The 22741-nt window shown below is 48.4% G+C and overlaps 1 protein-coding gene across 1 annotated transcript in view; it reads left to right on the top strand.

Annotated features, from left to right (window-relative positions):
• The window catches only part of LOC147611992 (Vps51/Vps67 family (components of vesicular transport) protein), a 31966-nt gene extending 13063 nt beyond the window's left edge, over window positions 1-18903 (top strand). Inside the window, exons 5-6 of the mRNA XM_086783846.1 lie at window positions 17636-17795; window positions 17892-18903. Coding sequence (XP_086639972.1) covers window positions 17636-17795; window positions 17892-18077 — 346 coding nt within the window. The 3' untranslated portion in view covers window positions 18078-18903. The remainder of the gene's footprint in view (window positions 1-17635; window positions 17796-17891) is intronic.
• Window positions 18904-22741: the final 3838 nt, after the last annotated feature.

The following is a 22741-nucleotide window of genomic DNA, read 5'->3' as shown; positions in this document are numbered from 1 at the left end:
GAATTCGGTACACAGAGGGAACAGGCATTGGATGCCACAGGACCATGCCATTTTCTGATACGCGATGGTTGGCTTTTCTACAAAGGCCGACTATGTGTCATGAAATCATTCCGGGCAGCTCTTCTCCATGATGCCCATGACGCCATTACAGGTGGTCATAGGGGCATGAATTCGACTCTGGAGAAATTAGAACGTCAATACTATTGGCCAAAGATGAGGCGTGATGTGTTTACATATGTACAACGCTGTGACATTTGTCAAAAGGTGAAAGCTCCTCGTGGAAAGAAGATAGGGTTGTTACAGCGAGGGTCCTTTCCAGGACATTTCGATGGACTTTGTCACAAATCTGCCTCCCAGTCCGAGTAAGCGTAATACGCAGTGTTTAACTATTGTTGATAGGTTCAGCAAATTTGTTATGCTTATTCCTTGCAGGGCCAATGTGACCGCCGAGGATGTTGCCCAGCTATTCATTCGGCATTGGTACCCGATTGGCGGGATTCCTAGGACCATAGTGTCAGACCGAGATGCCAAGTTTACCAGTCATTTTTGGAGGGCATTGTTTGATAATTTTGGTACTAAGTTGAATTTTTCCAGTGCATTCCACCCACAGACAGATGGCCAGACAGAGATATACAACCAGTTGGCCTTTGATGTGCTGAAGTGTTATGTCCACGATCAGCAAGGTAAGTGGGAATCGTTTTTGCCTTTAGTTCAAGCTGTTTTGAATGACTCTTTTTCTTCAGCTATTGGCAGGACTCCATATGAGGCAGCGTTTGGAAGGCCTTTCCAGTCGTTGTTAACCAGGACTTCGTCTTCAGTACCGGAGGCGAACAGAGTGACGGAGTCTTACCAGGAGATCCTAGAGTCCGTTAAAGACAGATTGGCTAAAGCGCAAGAGGCCTACACTCGACAGGCCAATAAAGACCGAAGGGACATGAAGTTTTCGGAAGGGGATTGGGTGTATCTTCGGATTATGAAGCAAAGATTGAAGCAGGTGGGCAAGCGATGCCCAAAGTTGTCTTTCAGGACCTTCGGACCATTTCCCATCCGGAAAAAGATTAATGAGGTGTCTATGCAGTTAAAGCTACCTCCGAGTTGGACTATGCACGATGTATTTCATGTCAGTTGGTTAAAGCCATATGCAGGTCCACCTCCTTCAGAGGTCAAAGACGAAGCGGAACCAGACATTATTGATGAAGCAGAAGTAATGGTTCCAGAACAGATCCTTCTGCACCGTTTCAAGCATGGCTTAGGCCGAAGACTACGACAATTCCTCACGAAGTTTCAGGACCGAGGAACTCATGAAGCGGTATGGCTCGACAAAGCATTTTTCGAAGACTATCCGGCAATATTGAGGGATTATTTGGAGGCTATGCAGCTTCCGTCAAGTTAAGCAGAAGGGGATGTCACGTGCATCCCGCACTTGGATGCCACGTAGACATTTCTGTACAGAAGGTGCAGGACCTGGGATGGTGAACTGGTCCCATGTGAGCCCAGTCCGGGACGAGTCAGCCAGGGATCCATCTCAGTCGTCCGAGGTCAGGTGTGCATTGTCCTGCACATGAGTCCAAGGTCAGGTGTGCACTGTCCTGCACATGAAACAGTGCCAGTCCGCGCTGTGAGTCTCCCTCTAGAATGATGTCAGTGGTTCTGTGTATTTGGTTTGGTACCGGATGCTAGATCACTGAGTAGATTACGTTTAGGACAAGGGGCCAGCCCATAGGGCTACCCCGGATCTGAGTGGGGGCACGGGAATGGTGTAGAACCACCCCCATGAGGGCCAGGAAGGCCCAGGCTGAACCCACCAGCCATGGAGGGGCTGTAGGACAGCCCTAGGGCACAGATCAGGCAATCTCCAGGAGATTACAGCCTTTATATGGCTGTAGGGCATGTATGGGGCAGCCCATACAGGCTGCCCAACCCTGGGATTGTGGACAAAAGATGTGTCCAGCCCTTCAGAAGCAGGCGCCTGATGTCCAGCCAGCCAGGAAGAGATGCGCAGACATTATGGGATTTTTCCAGCATTTTTGGGGATTTAATTCAGCATTTATTGCTGAATTTACTCAGTCGTGGGAATATGATGCTGGCTGCCTGTTTATCAGCTGGCCGACTGCTCATGATGGGAAGTATAAATAGAGGAAGCCACAATCCCATAATTCATCTCAGTTTTCACCAAGTGCTCAAGCCAATCAAGGGCCAGTCAAGCCAAGGAGATTGCCAAGCAAAGGGGTGGACTTCTGAAGGTCAAGGGCAGGATTTTCCAGCCAAGAAAAGGTCAAGTTTCTGTATTTGTTTTCAGATTTACATCATTCTAATAAAGCAAATACACCATCCGTGGTGGGGGCCCTACAGAGGGTAATTGGGACCCAATACTGTGTCCTCTCCATCTCCCCCTTCTCTCTCTATTTTCTGCACATCTCCTTTTAGTTTGTGCGTTAATTCCGTCGCGAAAAGAGTGCTGATTTCTGAGTTTTGAAGTACCGATCCTTCTCCGAAGCTTCCGCATATTACAATATAACTCTCTTTCCAAAGGCTACATGCTATATGACCCAAAGCGGAATGAGGTTGTTGTCAGTAGAGACGATGTCTTTGATGAGCATGTTCTAGCTTCCACTGTTGAGGAGCCGTTGCTTCTTGGAGAGCTAGATGAGTATGAGGATGAGTCTCGGGCTATTGTTTAAGCTAGCCAAGCTCAGTCAGTTGGAGAGGTTGAGCCCAAGGTTGGAGATTTTTCCGAGCAGCAGCAGGAGGCTCCGCGTTCTGTTCGGGTACCGAAGTGGTTGTTGGATACCATTCGAGAGTCTAGTGTAACGGAGTATCCCTTCGAGTGGACCATGGAGGATGGACCTCGAAGATCCCATAGGGTTCGTGACAAATGTCAGCCACAGGAGCATTTAAAGGTAAATTATGCCTTGATGTCTCGTATCATTCGGGACAAGGAGCCTACTTCATTGAAAGAAGCTCTTTCCCAAGAGACTAAGAGGAAAGCCATAGAGAAGAATGAAACTTGGGAGTTGGTACTGAGGTCGTCAAAGCAGTCGGTCATTGGTGTCAAGTGGGTCTACAAGACCAATTATACGTCCGATGGGTCCATAGACAAGCACAAGGCCAGACTTGTGGCTAAGGGCTATGCTCAGCGGCCAGGCATTGACTATGAAGACACTTTTGCACCGATAGCTAGGATGACCACGATTCGGACAGTTCTTGCTCTTGTCTCCTCTGAGCAGTGGCCAGTGTATTAGATGGATGAGAAATCTGCATTTCTGAATGGTGACTTGCAAGAGGAGGTGTATGTTGATCAACCTCCAGGCTTTTAGGTTCCTGGATCAAAAGGTTTATGGTTTACAGGTTGCAGAAGGCCTTGTATGGTCTTAAACAGGCTCCTAGGGCTAGATTGATTCTTTCTTTTTGAGAAAGGGTTTCCAGAGATCAGTTGCAGATCCGAACTTGTATCTCTTTCGGGAACGTGGTATGGTCACTTTGAAGTTTGATTATCCTCTATGTGGATGATCTTGTCCTCATTGGCAGTCATGTGGAGCACATAGCAGTGACAAAGGCTGCCTTTTCAGAGGAGTTTGAGATGATGGATTTAAGCTTACTTCGTTTCTTTTTGGGATTGGAGTTTTGCAGACCCAGAGGGGGTTCTTTGTTTCTCAGCAGGGGTATGTTCATGAGTTGTTGGAGGCCTTTGGGATGGAGAAATGCAAGCCTATTTCATCTTTGATGGACCCAAATACCAGGCTTAGTGTACATGATCCTTGTGAGGAGGTTGATGCCTCTTTGTATTGGAAACTTGTTGGTTCATTGATTTGGTTGTTGAACACGAGATTGGACTTGAGTTTTCCAGTGGAGTTGTTGAGCTCATTTTTGCAGACACCTTTGAAGACTCATTGGGATGCAAGATTGCGGATCTTGCGGTATCTGCAGGGTACTAAGGATCTTGGACTCTTTTATGACACTGGAGGGGGATCGAAGGACCGAGTCAGACTCCGAGGTTGGAGTGACTCTGATTGGGGAGGAGATCTAGACATGAGGAGATCTACTTCAGGATATGGCTTTACCCTTGGCTCAGGAGCAATTTCTTAGAGCAGCGAGAGGTAGCCAACTATTGCCTTGTCTTCCATTGAGGCAAAGTATTGGCTTGCTTGTGGTGTTGCTTGCGAGGTGCTGTGGCTGTGGAGGTTACTTGGCGAGATTGGGTTTCCACATAAGGAACCCATGGTCATCCGGTGCGACAACCAGAGTTGTATAGCTATTGCTTGGAACCTGGTCTTCCATGCCTGGACCAAGCATACAGAGATACAATATCACTTTGTTCGTGAGAAGATTTTGACCGGTGACATCTTGATAGTCTTTTGTTCGACGGAGGACAATGCGGTGGACCTCTTCACAAAGCCTCTATCTCAACAGATGCTCCTTTAGCACTCCAGCTCACTGGGGTTGGTTTCACATCCAGGAGCTAAGAGGGGGTGTTAGCAGTCATCTCTTGTCTGTACTATATTACACTGTATAGAGTGAGGGCCAGTGATGTGGGTGTGTCCACCCGTGTGAGGAGTCTCCAGTTTTGTCCATTTTATTCCCGGTTCTGTAGTTGTGAGGAGGGCTGTATTTCTTCCTTGGCCGACCAATAGTAGGAGGTTGGCCATGGGGCCGGGGTCGACCAGGTCTTGTTGGTTGTGGGGCCTACACAGGGGCTGTCGGCCTAGTTTCTATTGGCCGACTAGCTGCCCCATCATATATATATACCACACTTTCCCCCCACACATTTTGTACTAGTTATCAGGTGTATATAGCAGAGTTTGTAGCGCTTATGTCTTGTGTAGCATTTCTGCGTTTTCTGCTCTGTTCAGTCTCATTTCCATTGCTCATTCCGACATGATCCTCCAAGGGGTGGAGTGAGAGTGCTAGATTCAAGACTGAGGAACAGAATACACAAAAAGTGTTAAGGGCCAGGGCATGAAGGGATAGGGGACAAGATGGAACGGATGCATAGATCTTCATCAGAGTTTCGAGTGGATTTGGAGATCCGGCAAGGTTTTCAGTGAAAAGGTTGCCAGGAAGGGAAGGATGACAGGTTTGGGACTCCAGGAAGAGACAAAGGGATGATGGTAGTCATCTTAGAACAGAAGTTGCAATCCCGTCATCAAGTTTAGCAGAGGGGGATGCCATGTTCATGCATGTGTACATGCTAATCCCAGGGCTAATCCTTGAAGGGCAACATATAAAGAACAAGATTAGAACCAATTATAGGACTTGGTGCAGCTTGTATGAGTAGGGAAGCCTTGTGGAGGACTCAGGAGGCTGTTGGCCAGCGCATGAAAGGAGTATGTTCCTGTTGGCTGCACAAGAGGATTATTGTTTGTCCAGTACATGCTAATCCCAGGGCTGATCCTTGAAGGGCAACATATAAAGAACAAGATTAGAACCAAATATAGGAGCTGGTGCAGCTTGTATGAGCAGGGAAGCCTTATGGAGGACTCAAGAGGCTATCGGCTAGTGCATGGAAGGAGTATTTTCTTGTCGGCTGCCGCAAGAGGATCATTGTTTGTCCAGAACCTGGCCGATGGCAGGTTGGCCAGTCCATGAGGATTCCCAAGGTCTATATAAAGCATCATAGGCTCATTGTTTGACTCACTCACTCCTTTAGGGAGTAGGGTCGTTAGACTAGATTTAGACTAGGTGTTTACCACCTTTTGATGGAAGCCTATGGCTGGCCAAGACATGTACACCCTTTTTGTACTATATGAATATACTGAAACTCAACTATCTCTTCTCTATCTTTTGTTTGCGTTTTGCATCAAGCATGTTCTAGGATAGTGTTTAGGGCTGAAAGAAGACTCCTAGAGCTTCCGCAAGGCTTCCCTGCTCATACTGAAACCAGACGGGAACCCGTGGAAATAACCATAAACAATATCAAAACACAGCACTAAGCCGGAACGCTCCCCTCCCCCCAAGGAACTCCTTTATTTAGAGAGAAGCTTTTACAATGAAACAAGGTGCGGGTGCATACAACACTGGATTTTCCACAACGCATCAGCAAATCTCTTGCCCAAATATCTATCCAGTGCCAAGATACAAACACAGCACCAAAAGCCATCTGAAAATTGTCTCAAAACGGTCCCATGAATCGGCTCATAAACAGTCCATAAATCAGTCGGGAATGGAGCCAAAAACAGCCTCGATCTCCGTGCCAAAACAACCCCAAAAATAGAGCCTCAAATCTGCCCTAGATGAGCTCGCAAACTATCCTAGATTGCTCCAAAACAGTTCCAGATACAGCCCCAAATCTGCCGATGACAAGGCCAAAAGAGAGGGACAAAAAGCTTGTAGACGATCAGAAGGAAATTGGCCAGCTCTATATCAGCCCAAAAAAGAGTCGACCAGCCCTGTCAAGCTCTGGTAGAAAGCAACCAGCCATGTGGCTATTTTGGAACAAGTCAACCAGCCCTGTAGAAGCTATGGAAGAAGTCGACCAGTTGTAATATGCAGCGGAAGTCTTCGTATTGGAGGATCCTGCCACACAAATGCTCACACCGTCTTCTGTATCCTGAGTTTCGCAATTGGCTAGCTTGTAGACGATCAGAAGGAAATTGGTCAGCTCTATATCAGCCCAAAAAGGAGGCCACCAGCCCTGTCAAGCTTTGGTAGAAAGCAACCAGCCATGTGGCTATTTTGGAACAAGTCAACCAGCCCTGTAGAAGCTATAGAAGAAGTCGACCAGTTGTAATATGCAGCGGAAGTCTTCGTATTGGAGGATCCTGTCACACAAATGCTCACACCGTCTTCTATATCCTGAGTTTGGCAAGTTTAGCAATCCACTTTAATACTTCAAACTTTAGAGAGATATGAGAGAGAGATGAGAACTGTACACTGTATGGGGTGCCGAATTACCCACTGAAGGCCCCCTATCCCGTTACCGAGATAGTATTTGCTTTATTATCTTTAAAGAGACTGACAGTGTGACTGACGATAAGCCAAACGCGAGACCTCTGAAGACCAAGTGTTGGGCTGAACTGTACATTGCTGTAGAAGCACCAAAGATGTCCAATCTCGAGCCTATGCACTCTTCCCAATGGTATGAGGGAGGGATGCAAAGCTAGGGTTGAGAGAGGGGCTGTTTGGGACTGTTCTAGACTGTCTATGAATGTTGTAAATGAATGAGAATGCTGCGTTTTACCTTCACCAAGTGGCTGGAGCAAAACGATGAATGAATGAATGCTGAAAACTGCATGGATGCAGAAAACGCAAGGATTATTGATGGCTCAATGCTGAGAACTGATGCGTTTGCTGTAGGAGGGCTGAATGCACAAGCGTTGATGCTCCTCTTGCTGAAGGATGCTACGCTTCTCCAAAACGCATGGATCTGAGGTGGATGCAAGGCTGAATGGTATGCGCCTGAATGCTCCTTGACTGAATTATGAGATGAATGAGGGAATGGGTCAAGCCCTCCTATTTATACTAGCTATATAGCCAGTCGATTGGCACTAGATGTTGGCCGACTGCTCCATAAACATTAAATGCTTAATGCTGATGTATAAATGCTGAAAATGATGGGAAATGAAACCGATCCCGTCAAGTGGGAATAGACTCCGTTGGACACCCACCCGCGTAATAGCACAACTTAAATTTCACAATATAAATGGACAACTCAATAACAACTGAAAACTGAAATGAAATGAAATGTTGATCAATGGACACCAGCACTGGGGCCGGAACGGGCCGACCTCCCCTTAATATATGATATATTATTGGGAGTATTTAAGAGATACAATGCTCCATGGGTTCAATGAACCAGATGATGTCCATGTACAACTGAGATGAATACAGTTACCAAACAAGAGACTTGAAGTAGACGTTCGAAGGAGAGTAATCCACTTGAAGAAGTCTAATCTCTACGGTCCTATGCCTTCACTGGAATCCGCAGAGAGCGCCCCACTGGTGTTCCAGGACCACGCACAAACAGGCACTCCTGTACTAACGCCTGGCTCGTCGGATCTCGGCACCCATGGACCGTGGTTCTCCAAAAGCTTGGACTACCCGGCACCGAACGGGTGTTAGCAGCAGAGAGTATCCCTTATAAGATTTACATCAAAGACCTTTGCTTAAATCTGGCCTTCAGAAGTAGTAGGCACCCACGTATGAAAGGAGAAGTCTCTATTACTGTTGTTGCTGCTAGCCCGCAAGTGAGTGTCGCCTGTAGCTCGCTAGTGGGAGAACAAATATCAGAGGCGCGTAAGTGCCCCTGCATAGGGGCTAGAGAAGGACACCTGGGCACAGCCCGTGCTGGCAAGAGAGGTGAGTCTTGTGCACAGCCGCCTGCAAGGTGGAGAGGGTGGCTCCTGGGCGCAGCCGCTTGTTGGCCAGAGAGGAGTGAGATCTGTGCGCAGCCGCCTGCAAGGTGGAGAGGGTGTCGTCTGCCGCTTGCTGGCCAGAGAGGAGCGAGAGGACCTGCGCACAGTCACCTGCAAGGCAAGAGGACAGCTGCCTGCAGAGCAAGATGAAGAGGTCGCCTGCACAGCCGTCTGTGGATAGCTGGATGAAGCGGTCGCCTGCACAGTCGTCTATGGGTAGCCGGATGAAGCGATCGCCTGCATAGCCGTCTATGGGTAGGAACAGTCGCCTACATGTAAGTGATGGAGAGGTCGCCTGTGCAGTCAGATCCGGCAGAAGGTGGCCATGCATAGCCGTCTCTATATGCAAGAGGAGGATCACCTTGAGCGATGGAAAGGGCACACGTCCAACTGTGGCCGGCCCACCTGGCTTGCATGGAGGCGGCCAGTTCCAAAGGTTCCAAGGTGGGGGGTGGGTAGGTGGCCATGCACCCACCCCCACACACGAGGGGTTCCCTTTTCCACCATAACTCAAATGTGGGTGCCCACCCTTCTAAAGGTACCATGAAATATTGGGAAGGGTGCCCACTCATTAATGAGTGAAATTGCAACGTTATAAAAAACAAAGGTTAAAAAGAATGCTATGAAATAAACAAATGCAATACACTTACCACTTGTTCACACGCAATAAAACTCGTCAGAAGACAGAGCAAACTTCACGACTCACTGGAAGGCGTCCCCGCTCAGTAAGTGGCACGTCAAACAAGCGAACACAAGAATACAAATCATGCGAAAACAGTTCCAAACATGCAAAACATGAATGCATGTGCAAAGAGTATCATGGACATATCTCCCGTTCATGGAACCAGTACTAAACATTTCTGTCGGGCACAATGATGGCACGACAGAAAACATAATCCCGGTCTTCCTATGGAGTGACAGTCCCATAGGTAAGACAGATCCAGACACGAGCCTCCCTATGGAGTGACAGTCCCATAGACAAGACACGGCACAAATACTGGCTCTTCGATGGCGTGACAATCCCATGGATAGAACACAGTCCAGGTCATACACGGGTGGCACCAGTCTGGCTCTCGTCCATGTTATGCAAAAAAAATACTGGTCCCTTCACCCGAGACACCGGCCTGGCCTCAAGTGAACGAGACACAAATCTGGAGATGGACCAAATGGTCAGCCAATTGGTGACATCTCCCCGGGCTTCTAAAGAGTTGTCCTCAACTGAAAAGCCTCAAGATATGCCTGCAACAGCTGTGGGTATTCAACAAAATAATCCTTATTTACCCACTGCATCAATGGGCAAATAGTTCTTGAATTTCACGAGGTATCGCCGGGAAAGCTTTCCTGCAGGTAGCTTTCTGTCCTTGTGAAAGACAATCTGTTTTGGCTGGAGGATCTCCTAAGGCTCATCAATCTCTGGCGGATCTTTTGTGACAGGCTCGTCAGGATCTGGCCCGACATATTTCCGGAAAAGACTCACATGAAATGCATTGTGAATCTTCCAATGACTAGGTAAAGCAATCCATAGTAATACTTTCCCATGGTTGCGAGGGAATAGGTAATGGCTGAAGTAAACCTGGAGGCTTTTGCCTGTCAAATTTCACTTTTTGGCAAGTAATACAAGCACATACATATGCCTCAATGTCTTTACGCATGCTTGGCCAAAAGAAATATCTCTCAATCATGCGTGTAGTAGGCATGATACCTCTATGACCAGCATAAGGTGGAGCGTGACAGAAAACGAGCTCGCTGAAGCCCCGCCTCCACCCTGCTCTGCACGCGCCCGCCTGTCCCCCCTCTCTCTCTCGCCTGTTCGCCCTCCCTCCTCTCCGCCTATTCGCCCCTCCAATCCCCCGCCTGCCTTCTTCTCGCCGCTGCGCCCCCCCCTCCCTCCTGTCTCGCTGCTTCGCCTCCCCCCTCTTCGCCATTTCGTCCCCCCCTCCTAGCCGCCCCCTCTTCGCCTGTTCGCCGCCTCCCCCCCTCTCCGCCTGTTCGCACCCGCCTCCCCTCAGCATCGCCTCGCCTCCCCTCCCTTTCGCCTTTTTTCATTGCCGCCCCCCCCCTCAGGGCTTCTCCTTCTTCCCCCCCCCCCCCCCTCCCTCCTCGTTCGTGCTGTTTCTCACCCCCAGGGGGTTCTTGTTTTTCTTCATTTTCTTCCGGTCTCCCGCCTCTTCGTGTGCAGCCCGTTTCTTGCAGGTTTCCCGCATTCGCCTCGCCTTCGCCTGAGCTTCAGACTCTGAGGAGACTCCTCCCGCCTCGCCTTAGAGGGACTCATCCGCAGCCCCCTCGCCCGCCCCCGAGGACATCCCCATCAGGCTTTCTCTTTCGCCGGAAGAGGAAGCGAGCCTCACCGCAGAGGTGGAACGCCTCCAGGCTCATTCCACCATCTGCCGTATAGTCGGCACTCGCCCCAGCAGAGGGGAGATCAGGGATCTTCTTCAGGCTCGCCTTCTTGCAGATGTGGGCAAGATCCTAGATGTACAGCTCCTGGGCCGGGGCCATTATCAGATCGAATTCGAGGCCGCCCAGAGCGTTGCCAAGGTCCTTGCCATGAGTCCTCTGGACATCAGGGGTGCTCGGGCTTTCTTCAGACCTTGGCAGCATGGATTTGACCCAGCAGCGGCGGAGCAGGGAGAGCGCCTCTTCCATATTACAGTCTGTTTCCCTGGTCTCCGCCGGGAGTATCTTCCGCTCCTCTCCAGGCTCGGAGCATTGGTGGGCTCGGTACTAGAGACGGGCCCCTCAGCTGCTTCAGTGGTGGCCAGAGCAGCTGGGCTACCTTCGGTCAGAGTGTTGGTGTCTGACATCTCCTCCCTTCCTAAGGTCATTCAGCTACCTAGGATAGGGGGGGGGTGGATAGATCAGAGAGTGGAGTTTTCGGGGCTCCCGAACCAGTGCTTCATTTGCAGGCAGGTCGGTCATTTGGCCAAGGCCTGCCCTCGCAGGAGACCTCGACCCGCACCACAGCAGCAGGCTACTGATGGCCCGCCCACAGATTCGGCTCGGCAGGCTGCCTCAGGGACACCTGCTCAGGCCACAGAGACCTCGGAGTGGCAGCCTGGACAGGGGCGCCGCCGAGGGAGACAGCCACAGCAGCACGCACAGAGACCGCTGCATCAGCAGCCACAGTCTCAGTCTCACTGGGTTCCAGTGAGGAACAGCTTTGCTCCCCTTCAGGAGGAGACCCCTGCAGCGACCGAGGACCAGGAGATGCCAGCTCCCCCTCCTTCACCTCCCCCACCCCCGTCCCCTCCCACCGCCTCGCTTCCACCTTCGCCTCCGCCCGCCCCCGCTCCGGTTTCGGCAGCGGCTCCCTCTCCACCTCCCTCGCCTCCCCCTCCTCCCCCTCCGCCCGCCTCACCTTCCCGGGAGACCCTGGCAGTTCCCTGGCGCTCACCTGCAGTCCGGAGAGCGCTGAGCACAAACCTCGCTCGAGCATCACAGAGGAGACCCATGCCGATTAGGGCCTCACGGATTTCATCTATCCGCAGTCGGCTGAGTCGCCTCGGCATTCGACAGCGCTCGGAGGCGTTTGATTATACCTTTACACGGCTTTTTGGAGCAGAGGGCCCTCATGAGCCAGCACCCATCCGAGTGCATGTAGTGATACCTCCGGCCCGCGGGGAGGAGGCACTAGACTCAGCGGTGGCCTTCTCGTTCCCTCTATGTGGACCTTGTGACCGGGAGTGGACTCTAGAGCTCGCTCTCAGCACGTTGAAGACTCAGGCAGTTGAGTTTTCGCATCACATGAGCGATTTGGAGGTTACAGATGTGATAGGCCGACTTTGGGAGTTGGCTCATTTTTTCTTGGATCCCGGGAGTGTGGATACATCCGGGATTCGGCATTTGGTCGTGCGCATAGTTGCAGATTTGGCACGCGACCCAGGATATGTGAGTATACACGAGGTTACTATGTCAGAGCAGGAGGCAGTCGCCATGGGTCACAGCCACTGGCGCCTGATCCGGGATTCTTGCAGTTCACCGGGTGGGCAGACTCGCAGCCGTTCGGATGGGGACTACTCTCCATCCAAGCCGCTTGCGAAGGCTCGCCGCACGGCTGAGACAGCATCCACCTCAGTAGGACATCCATGAGGATCATCTCATGGAATGTACAGGGCCTTGGCGGAGCACACTTTATACGCTATCGAGGCTGCTTGAGGCAGGAGCTACAGAGATGCCTGGTTGGTGGCAGCATTGACATTCTGATGATGCAGGAGCACCACTTGGGTGAGAGCAGGATCCGGAGATATGGTTCGGTGATGCCTGGTAGATGGGACACTTTCTGGTCTGCAGGGTTTGGTCCTTTGGGTGGATAGGGAGGAGTATGCATGGTTATTGCAGATGCATGGCGGCAGGCCATTGTGGATCGAGGGATCATTGTGCCTGGTAGAGCACAGTATGTCATTCTGAGGATGCATGATGAGCTATTGGGTGTGCTCAACATCTATGCGCCCAATCATGCTAGTGCCAGAGCAGAGTTCTGGACTCAGGTTACAGATGCATTGCCAGAGGCCGCACATTGGTGTGTTGGGGGAGACTTCAACATGCTTGAGGACCCGGCAGATAGGGTGGGAGGCAGTCATGTTACAGTGCACGGCACGGAGCTTGCAGCTTGGGACCGGTTTTGCATGTCACTGAGGATCACTGATGCATGGCAGCATGGGGCTTTCTCCCGGTCTCAGGACAGTCTTAGTTTCTCTCGGTCGGATCGCCGGCAGGGAGGGACTAATCTATCTCGGATTGATCGCTTTTATGTGGGCGATTGGTTGGGGGAGCGAGGGGGCTCCGTCGGCATTCTTGCTGGCACCTCATTTTCAGATCATGCGCCAGTTATATTGACTTTGGAGGAGGGGACACGGGAGCCCAGCTTGCAGTTGAGGATCCCAGAGCGGGTACTTGCAGACCCCAGTCTCGCTGAGGACATTGAGAGGATCTGGCATGATAGTCAGTGCTCTGACCAGGATGCAGCGGGCCAGTGTGCCCAGGGACTCATTGATCTTAGCTCTTTTCTGCACGCTGCAGCTTTGACACGACTGGGAGAGATTCGCGAGCGGGAGCAACGACTGAGACGCAGCCTTGCTTCGCTACAGCGCCTTCAGGAGCAGCAGCCAGCATGTGAGTGGGTGGCGTCCCAGCTGAGCCAGGCACGCCAGGAGGTTAGAGAGGCAGAGGAGCAGAGACATGAGTTTTACTATCGTCGTCAGGCCTCTCAGTGGACGCAGCTTGGTGATAGAGTGACTGGGGAGTTTTTTGAGATCACTGGACCCCGTCATGCGCGAGCAGGGGTTCGCCAGCTTGGTAGACCGGATGGATCGATAGCTACTGAGCTCGGGGAGATCAGAGCCATTGCCACTGCTTTTTATAGTGACTTGCTTTCAGCGGAGCCAGCCACTGAGGATCGAGATGTATGCAGACAGACTGTGTGGGCCCATGTGCAGAGGAGGGTCACAGACCATATGCGCACAGTTCTAGGTGCGCCTCTGTCAGAGATTGAGCTTGCCGAGGCCTTGAGGGTCCTACCGCGACATAGTTGCCCAGGGGAGGACGGACTGACGCCGGCCTTTTTTATGCGCTATTGGGACCTTTTGGGGCCAGGCCTCCGCAGGGGCTTTCAGCATGTTTTGGACACTGGGGTGATGCCGCAGAGCTTTTCAGAGGGCTTGATCTATCTTATCCCCAAGGGCGAGGGAGTATCAGATGATATTCGGCATTGGAGGCCTATTACGATCCTCAATACTGTCTACAAGGTCTTGGCAAAGGCCTTGAGTTTGAGGATCCAGCCCTTCCTGGGGGAGTTGATTCATGCTACTCAGACAGGATTTGTCAAGGAGCGCAGTATCCTTGACAACATCTTTACTTTCTGGGAGGCGACGGCCCGAGCTAGGTTTCTTGGCGAGGACTTGGTCGTGATGCTTCTCGATTTTGAGAAGGCATACGATAGAGTTGATTGGGGATTCTTAGAGGGCACTATGCTACGCCTGGGCTTTGAGCCAGGATGGATCAGAGGGGTGGCAGCTTTGTATTCCACAGCTCGCAGCCAGGTGCTGATTGCAGGAGGTCGGGGGCCGAGTTTTGAGCTGACCAGATCAGTCCGTCAGGGGTGTCCTCTCGCCCCTTTCCTTTTTCTCTTCTTTGCGGAGGCTATGAGTATGTATTTGACGGCAGAGGAGGTTGGTTTGAGAGGACTTCAGCTCCCAGTCCGGGGGGAGGATTTGCTTGATGCTGAGTTTGCAGACGACACGGGCTTATTTTTGCATGGCCAAGAGGCCAATCTTATTCGGGCTGAGCAGTCGCTCCAGGTTTTTAGTGCAGCTTCGGGAGCATTGATCAATTGGCGCAAGACAGTGGCCTTTTGGATCAGTAGTGCTCCCACTCCGGCATGGAGTCCGGACCCCGGTTTTAGATGGATTCCTCCCGGCACAGCAGTGCGGTATTTGGGATGCCAGATTGGCCTCGACTTGTCACCAGAGCAGCAGATTGCCCCGCTTCTTCTGAGCATTCGGAAGAAGCTATTGTATTGGAGTACAGCTCGACTATCCTTGGCTGGGAGGGTGGTGGTGGCAAATCAGGTGCTGTTAGCGACTATGTGGTACATTACGTCTTGCTGGATTTTCTCGAGCTCTTGCATCAGCCAGGTACAGAGGCTGATCAGGAACTTTCTGTGGTCTGGGCGGGACGGTCAGCCAGCTCGGGCAAAGGTTGCATGGGCAGTTATTACACTTCCGCTGGCTCAGGGCGGTTTGGGCATTATAGATCCAGTCGATCAGAGTAGAGCCTTATTGGGGAAGCTTATTGTTCGGGGGTTGCTTCCAGGCGCGGAGCCTTGGAAAGAGCTCCTCTTGCAGCGACTGCAGGCCCGGGCGCCTCCTGCAGGGGGTACTTGGGCACCAGAGATTCGCTGGATCTTCATAGAGATGAGGAGGACAGGCCTCAGTAGAGGATGGGAGGACAGATTTGCTTTGAGTATCCTGAGAGCTTGGGAGCTGCTGAGACCGGGGCTCTCTCAGCGGCCTCCTTCTTGTGTTGAGGAGCGGGCCAGGCAGCCGCTCATCTGGAGCCCAGCGGTTCGTACAGAGCAGGGTCATATGCTGGGTTCTCGGCCTCGTCTAGCCTGGGGACCTTTAGCGGCAGGCCCAGCTCATAGTTTTGGAGACTGGCAGGCTTTCTGCAGTCTACCAGAGGAGACCCAGGTGGAGAGGCTGAGTCACTTCAGAGGGGGGTTGATTATGAGGGATGATATTCAGGAGGCACTTTCAGAGGAGTGGTTCACACCTCTCGAGCCAGTGGCCCCACGGTGGATGGGAGCCTTTACGCAGTTGGAGATCCTGATTGCTGTCAGAGCTAGCACTGAGGATGGCAGATGCCTCTATTATGAGATTCAGGATGAGGGCAGACTCCAGAGAGTGGAGGTGGAGTCGCCTTTGGTTGCAGAGTGCACCTTTCAGAGGATTCGGGTAGTGGCTGCCGCTTCTCGGAAGTGGCATATTGACCCCGACCCTGCTGACGTGCTCCCGGATTGGCGCATATGGGCATATGCAGCGCGCCCCTTGGCCCGGCTACAGTGGGACCCCGGAGAGTACGAGTGGCATGATCCTTATGCATCCCTTGAGGCCACAGAGATCACATTTTTCCAGTATACTGTTCGGCTGGGACGGCATATTTTGACGGCGAGGAGGACGGTTTCTCCAGCGGCAGCGGGGCATTGGCGATTGCAGGGACTATCACAGGAGTTCCTGGAGGATTTCTGGGCTCGGCTCTGGGCTAGTCGACAGGCCCGCAGGATCTCGGTTTTTCAGTGGCTGGTCGCCCACAGGGGCTCAGCAGTTGGCACTTGGCTTGTTTACAGCGGTCTTCCGGCGGCCTGCGTCCGATGCGGCCACCCTATGGAGACACAGAGACACTGCCTTTGGGACTGCCCTCAGGCACAGCAGATTTGGCTGCGGATGCTGCGTATTCTGGCCCCCCTCTCTCCAGAGGGTATGTTTACGTGGGGTGCCGTTGCTTGGTCGACTTCGTCAGGGCCTGCTATGGGCTATGAGATGGAGCAGGGCAGTCAGGCCATCAGATTTATTAGGGGCCAGCCTCGCCTGGTTCCGGCACCGGATTTCTCGTCCGCCAGCTGGACACAGGAGAGGGATTTACGATGGGAGCTCCTCAGCAGCCTCACCATCTGGTTCACCTGGAGGGCCCGGTGCTTTACGGCCTTTGAGGGGAGATTAGAGCCACCAGCAGAGACTGTTCGGGGGATTTGGCAGGAGTTGATCCACACCCTGCGAGGACAGTACGACCGCATCCGGGGAGACTCGGATGAGGCGATCTTACGGCACCAGGCCTTTCATACCACTTGGCGCTGCGGCCCGTTCTACACCCTACACACGGGATCCCCCCGTTGGCACTACAGGCCACCTGTTTGGCTCTTTCCCCCCCCCATTGTATGATTTAGCTGCTCAGTCCTTTAGACTGATGCTTGTATTTTGCAGCACCTAGGGAGAGTCTCCCGGGCTGCCATGATGTATTCACTGCTCTTCTCTCTGTTAGGAGCAGGAGAGATCTCTTTTGTAGCCCTTCGGGCGTTTTTTACATAACTAATGAAAGGATCTTTTCTCGGAAAAAAAAAAAAGGTGGAGCGTGACATTCGTCCATAACCTTTGGACGCATATCCTTCACCACACATAAGCAGTTATCCTTCATAAGATAACCCTCTTTGATCACATAAGAGGCATGTGAGTGACCAGCCATCAAATCAGTCCATATATGGCAAAAATCAGCATCCAAATGATACAAATCTCGCATAGCAGATAAGTCTCCATGAGAGGCCACTGAAACTGCAGCCACATAAGGCCTCTTGGATAATGCATCTGCCACCACATTTTTTTTTCCCGGAGTATGGACAATCTGAAAATGAAACATGGAAAGAAAGTTTGCCATTCTCATCTGCTTCTCCGAGGCATGAATTATAGCCAAGAGCTCTTTCTCATAGATATCCATATGAAGCTCTTGCTTGGAGAATGCTGTAGTGCCTGAACTATACTATAAAAATTTTCTTTCCATTTGAAGCGATTATTGGGTGTGTTGAGCAGGATCTGAATATTTTGGCTGTAGATTGTAAGCGTTGTTGATTGGTAGGGTCATTGGTGGCATGCCTGCAGGCTGCTATATAAAGGTTTGAAGTAAAGTGAATGGGTTGTGTTGGTGATGTGGGGTTAAATGTAGATCCAGGTTGTGTTGTGTAAAACATTACCACAATACATTGAGTGTAGTAATGCTTTGGTTTTCTTTCCTTGCAGTACTCCATCTTTGACAAAGAAGACTGCGCATGATGAGAATGGGGCAAAGTTGAAAAGCATGATCTCAAGTGAGCATGCTTCCAAAATGATGATGGAAGATGATTCAAGCTTTGCATCGTTGGTTGGTGCAAGGCCTTCGTTAAAATCTCTTATAAATCAGGTAACTGTGGCTTTAATGTGGCTGAACCAAATCTGTGTGTGAAAAGGAGGGTTATTCTTGGCTTTACTTTCTGATTCGTGGTTTGCTCTTTCTCAGGTTGGTAGCAGGTTTGGGGAAGGAACCTTGAAGCTGGGTTCTATGCTGACTGACAGTCAAGTAAGCCGATTTAAAGATCGATCGGCTGCTGCGTTCTCGACATTTGGAGAAATTTTACCTTCACAGGCAGCAGGTTTATTTTCATCACTCACTGCTGGAGCTACCAAGTCAGAAACGTACTATTGAACACTTCCTTGGCATCACGATTGGGGGCATTCAGACAAATGCTGGGAACAGTTTACATGCAGTGGGCTCTACTGGCTACATGGCAGGTCAAAGTAATGTTGATGCTATTTATGCTGCCATGGAGAATCATGGTCTTGAGCGGAATCAAAAATCTGTCATTGGTGGAAGTAGATTGAATAAAAGGAAGGTGCTGCTAGGAGGTGCAGAGAATGGTCTGTGGTTAACAGCTTGAGAGCAAAGATGTTACTGCACACAAATAATGCGGCTCATGAAGCAATGCTGTATGTCTAATGCCTCAAATATTTTTCCAAGTGAACTACTGTTAGGAGACGCAGAGAATAGTCTGTGGTTAACAGCTTGAGAGCAAAGATGTTACTGCACACGAATAATGTGGCTCATGAAGCAATGCTGTATGTTTAATGCCTCACATATTTTTCCAAGTAAACTACAGTTGCAAATCCATTTCTTTAACAGCGAGTTGATGTACATAGGCAGACCCAAGTAGTAAGCAAGAGCCATGATCAAAAAGCAAAGCAATCACTTCCCAACCTGAGCTTAGTGGTGTTCAACGCAGGTTGTACAGTAATCCATTATTCTCCATACCATGCTTAATCATTCCATGTGTTTTGTTGAGCTCAGAAAAACATTGCAGATTTCTTACCATCACTTCACCACTGATGCATCTGCTTTTGAAGGTAGTGCCAATTGTTCATCAAGAAACACTTTGATAGTCTCTTGTGTGAGAAGCAATGTTAAACCACTAGGTGCATTCTAGGACTCTTTAGTTTTATGATTAATATACATGTAAGCAAACATATTTTTGCTATCGTTTACTGATACTTTACATCCATCCAAGGAAGCTAGTACCCTCTTGTTTTTTTGAAGCAAATATAGAAAGAAATCTATACTTTTATGCTCTTTTTAGTTTTCTTCTTCTTAAGTTTTGATTCTTTTTGAGCCTCTTCTATGCTCTTTTGAAGCCATAGTGCTTGGATATGCACGAGGGTGGTGGAGATGCATACATGGTTTGTGGGCACTGGGGAAGGTGTATAAGTAGCATCACTCCCCATGCACTCTCCCAAAATGCTCCACCATTAATACACACAACACGACTTGTAATAATACACAAGAATTCCACCATTCATAATGTATAACTAGATCAGTGCAAGACAATTATGTCATGTGTCATATACCACATATCCTATGTGCACATACAAGCCAGTGAAAAGATCCTCACATGGATTCAAACCTCGCAGGAGCACCCCTCTTAATCTATGCACCAGTTTTTTTATATAAAAATTCTTGTTTTATTTACTGAACCTTTGTTCGGTAAGTCTTGTTGTAGACTTTTGGAAAAAATTAATCTCTTACGAAGTGAAAAAAAAGTTTTAGAACATAGGCTTCCATTATTATGTGGTACTTGGAATGACTTGCTTTTTATCTCCTTTTTCAAGGATTGGGTTTGAGAAAAAGGACGAGAAAATTGTTTGTTGCCTTTTTCAATGAAAGTGCACAGAGAGAAAAATATGAATTTGTATGTGTTGGCTGCTTGCAGGGACAAAAGCTTGTAGAGAAAGAGCTTGTATGTGTTGGTTGCATGCCTCGTGTTTGTTGTCACACATACCAAGCATGACTTGGCTACCAAACTGAGGAGGAGAGAGTAGAAAAGAAATCCGCCATAGACTTTAATCTTATAGGTGAGGAAAAATGTAATAATTAACAGAAAATTTCATTGTGCTTTATTTTAATGCTTTGGGTGTAGCATGTATCTGTTTTAATTTTCCACTCGTATTAAATTATAGTGGCTTTTCTTAGCAGTTCATATCTTGTATTATCTCATGGTTTTTTGTTGATTAGCTTCTGTGACAGCTACAGTCTTTATTGGCTTCTCTCATGGGCAGTTTTATTTCCTGCCTATGTCTTACTTTATTGGCGATTATGATTACTTTATAGTGCTTATTTTGGGCTTCTGTATATGCCGGCTTTGTTTTATCTATGTGCACACATGTTCTTGCATCTCTATGTTCTATGTGCATGCAAGCATCCTGTATGTGTATATGTTGTCTCAAGAGCGGCGTCACGAACCGTTTCTGAGGAGAGTGTGCTATGTGCATCACACAATTCATTGGCAGGTACCGTGGTGCTTACTTGGCAGTAAACACTTTTGCCTTGAAATCAACCTTGAAGGATGCTCATTGGCTGGAGGTATAATATGGATCCTTTCGGGCAAAGAATGGATAGTTATTATATGCACTTCAAGGATCAGTCATTTGCCAACCTGCAGATACATTGTAATTCTATCGATTGTGAAGGGTCTTTTTGATTGTAATCTTTCTACTTTTCCATAGCTCTATCCGTTGCAAAGGGTCTTTATGACCATTGTACTTTGTATTCCCATAGCACTATCACCTGTGAGCTGTGAAGGGTCTTTATGACAATTATACTTTGTAACATTTCAAATATAACAATAAAATGGTGGGTATATATTGGGGGTGTGGGTTTTTCCCTTGTTACTCCCCAAGGGTTATTTTCATCCACAGCTAGATACCTTTGTTCGAGTGGGGATGTTGGAGCTAGCCTAACTTAACCCTAGGTCTCACCTATATATACCTATCCTCAGTGTGCTTTCCACACACTTTGGGAGTTACATCGTGTCTCTGTCTCTCTGTCTCTCTCTCTCAACAACAGTTAGGAAATAAGTTTATCCTTCCATACTTGACTTTGGATTCACTTTTTATGTCTGAGAGAGTGAGAGAGAGAGAGCTACATTTGGGCATACTCATCTCGACTATTTTTTCCTTGTCTCGACTATGTTTTCCTTGCCTTGTAATTTATGTGTCTAAGAGAGACAGAGAGATCTCATGAGAGTTATGTCATGAAAAGATATTGCAAAGAAGGGTGTGTTGTGAGTAGAAAAAATAGAAGTTTCTTTTCTACATCTAAAGAATAGTGTGTGGGTAAAATAATGTTAGTAATTAACCTAAATTAAAGGTGCATGTATACATTAAGTGTTAATTTTTTCTCTAAAACAAATAAGGCTAAAGGTTTATTGTAAAGTTTTAATGTATATCTAGAAAGGATAATTGTTACTAAAAGTCGGTATGCCTATTTTCCTCCCATTTTGGAAAAAAAGCATATGTGTGAGTAATTTCAATTTAATCTTCAAAATAATGTCATTGCAATCTTATATTGTTGAAATCTTGTAATAGTTTTTTAATTAAATCCTAATTGATATCAAGAATTGATGTAAACACAATTGAGGACTGACACCCAATGAACGGAATAAATGAATTGATGTAAACACAATTGAGGGTTGACACCCAATGAAATGGATAACTCATAGTTATAATTTCATCAATTAAATCCCAATTGATATTAAGAATTGATGTGAACACAATTTAGGATGAAATGAATAATCATATCTGATCGGAAAACTAGATGAGCCTGGTGGTGTTGTTCTCACCCGTTGGGTTAAGAGAAGGGAGTCCAATGTATAAACCACTCTGGATGGTGAGACCAGTCGAAGCAAACTAGTCGACTTAGCATAGGTGACCACTCTCTATTGGCCTAGGTCGGGTCATCAGGTGGGAATGCTTTTCCTTGTTGATATGATAGTTTTTAAAAGCTTGGAATTAGAAGTTGATATTGATTGACATGATGTATAAATATATCATACTAAGTTTTTAAAAGCTTGGAATTAGAACTTGATATTGATTGATATGATGTATAAATATATCATGTAGCTTTGATCTCAAGTTGTTGAAGTATCTGTATAAGCCATGTTTTCAACTTAGAGTTTCTTTATAATGGAAAAAAAGTTTTGAACCGGTTTCCACAAGGTTTTTGAGTTTCGATTACCCTCTTAGAGTTTCTTTATAATGGAAAAAAAGTTTTGAACCGGTTTCCACAAGGTTTTGAGTTTCGATTACCCTCTTAGGCTCAAAAATGAAACTCCAAGACTCGCCAAGGCATGCCAAGAGGCCTTCCTAGACCCTAGGGCATGTGGGTAGCAGCCGACAAGTGGTATCAGAGCCAAGTCTTGACACGACCAAGATTTCTCTATGGAGGAATGAGAGATTGAATTTCTCTTAATGCAATTCTAGGTAACTATGACCAAGAGACCAGGCAACACTTATGTTGAAGATCTCTACAATGAGATAAATGGGTTACCAATAAGAAGACATTCGTCATTTTCGATGCACCCAACGAATCTTAGAGATGTTCCATGTTCACCTCTGGAAGTGATGGACACAGCTTTCGGATGACCAATATAGTAAATGCATAATTAAAATTCTAGTTAGGGATTTAGATATGGTGGAGAAAAATTTGATTCAGGTAGCTCTCATTCCTTTATCTCCTCTTAAGTGTTTTGAAATGCTTGGTATTAAATTAAGGAGAACCAGTAAACTCCTAAAGGTTCAAATAACTAGTGAGCTTGCGGAAATCTAACTTGGAAAACCAATGAGATTACTTTTAGGGGTAAAGGTTTCCACCTTCTCATTGATTTAGGCAGCTCTCATTCCTTGATCTCCCTTAAGTGTCTCTAAATGCTTGGTATTAAATTAAAGAGAACCAACAAACTCCTGAATGTTCAAATAACTAGTGGGCATATAGAAATCTAAGTTGGAACCAGCGAGATTACTTTTTCTCTTGACAGTCCCACT

The sequence above is a fragment of the Cibotium barometz genome, chromosome 46 (assembly GCF_041138505.1).
Source record: "Cibotium barometz isolate CiBa-2024 chromosome 46, ASM4113850v1, whole genome shotgun sequence".
In the NCBI taxonomy this organism is placed as follows: Eukaryota; Viridiplantae; Streptophyta; class Polypodiopsida; order Cyatheales; family Cibotiaceae; genus Cibotium; species Cibotium barometz.
The sequence above is the reverse complement of the archived record's forward strand: the minus strand, read 5'-3'. Positions and strand labels throughout refer to the sequence as shown.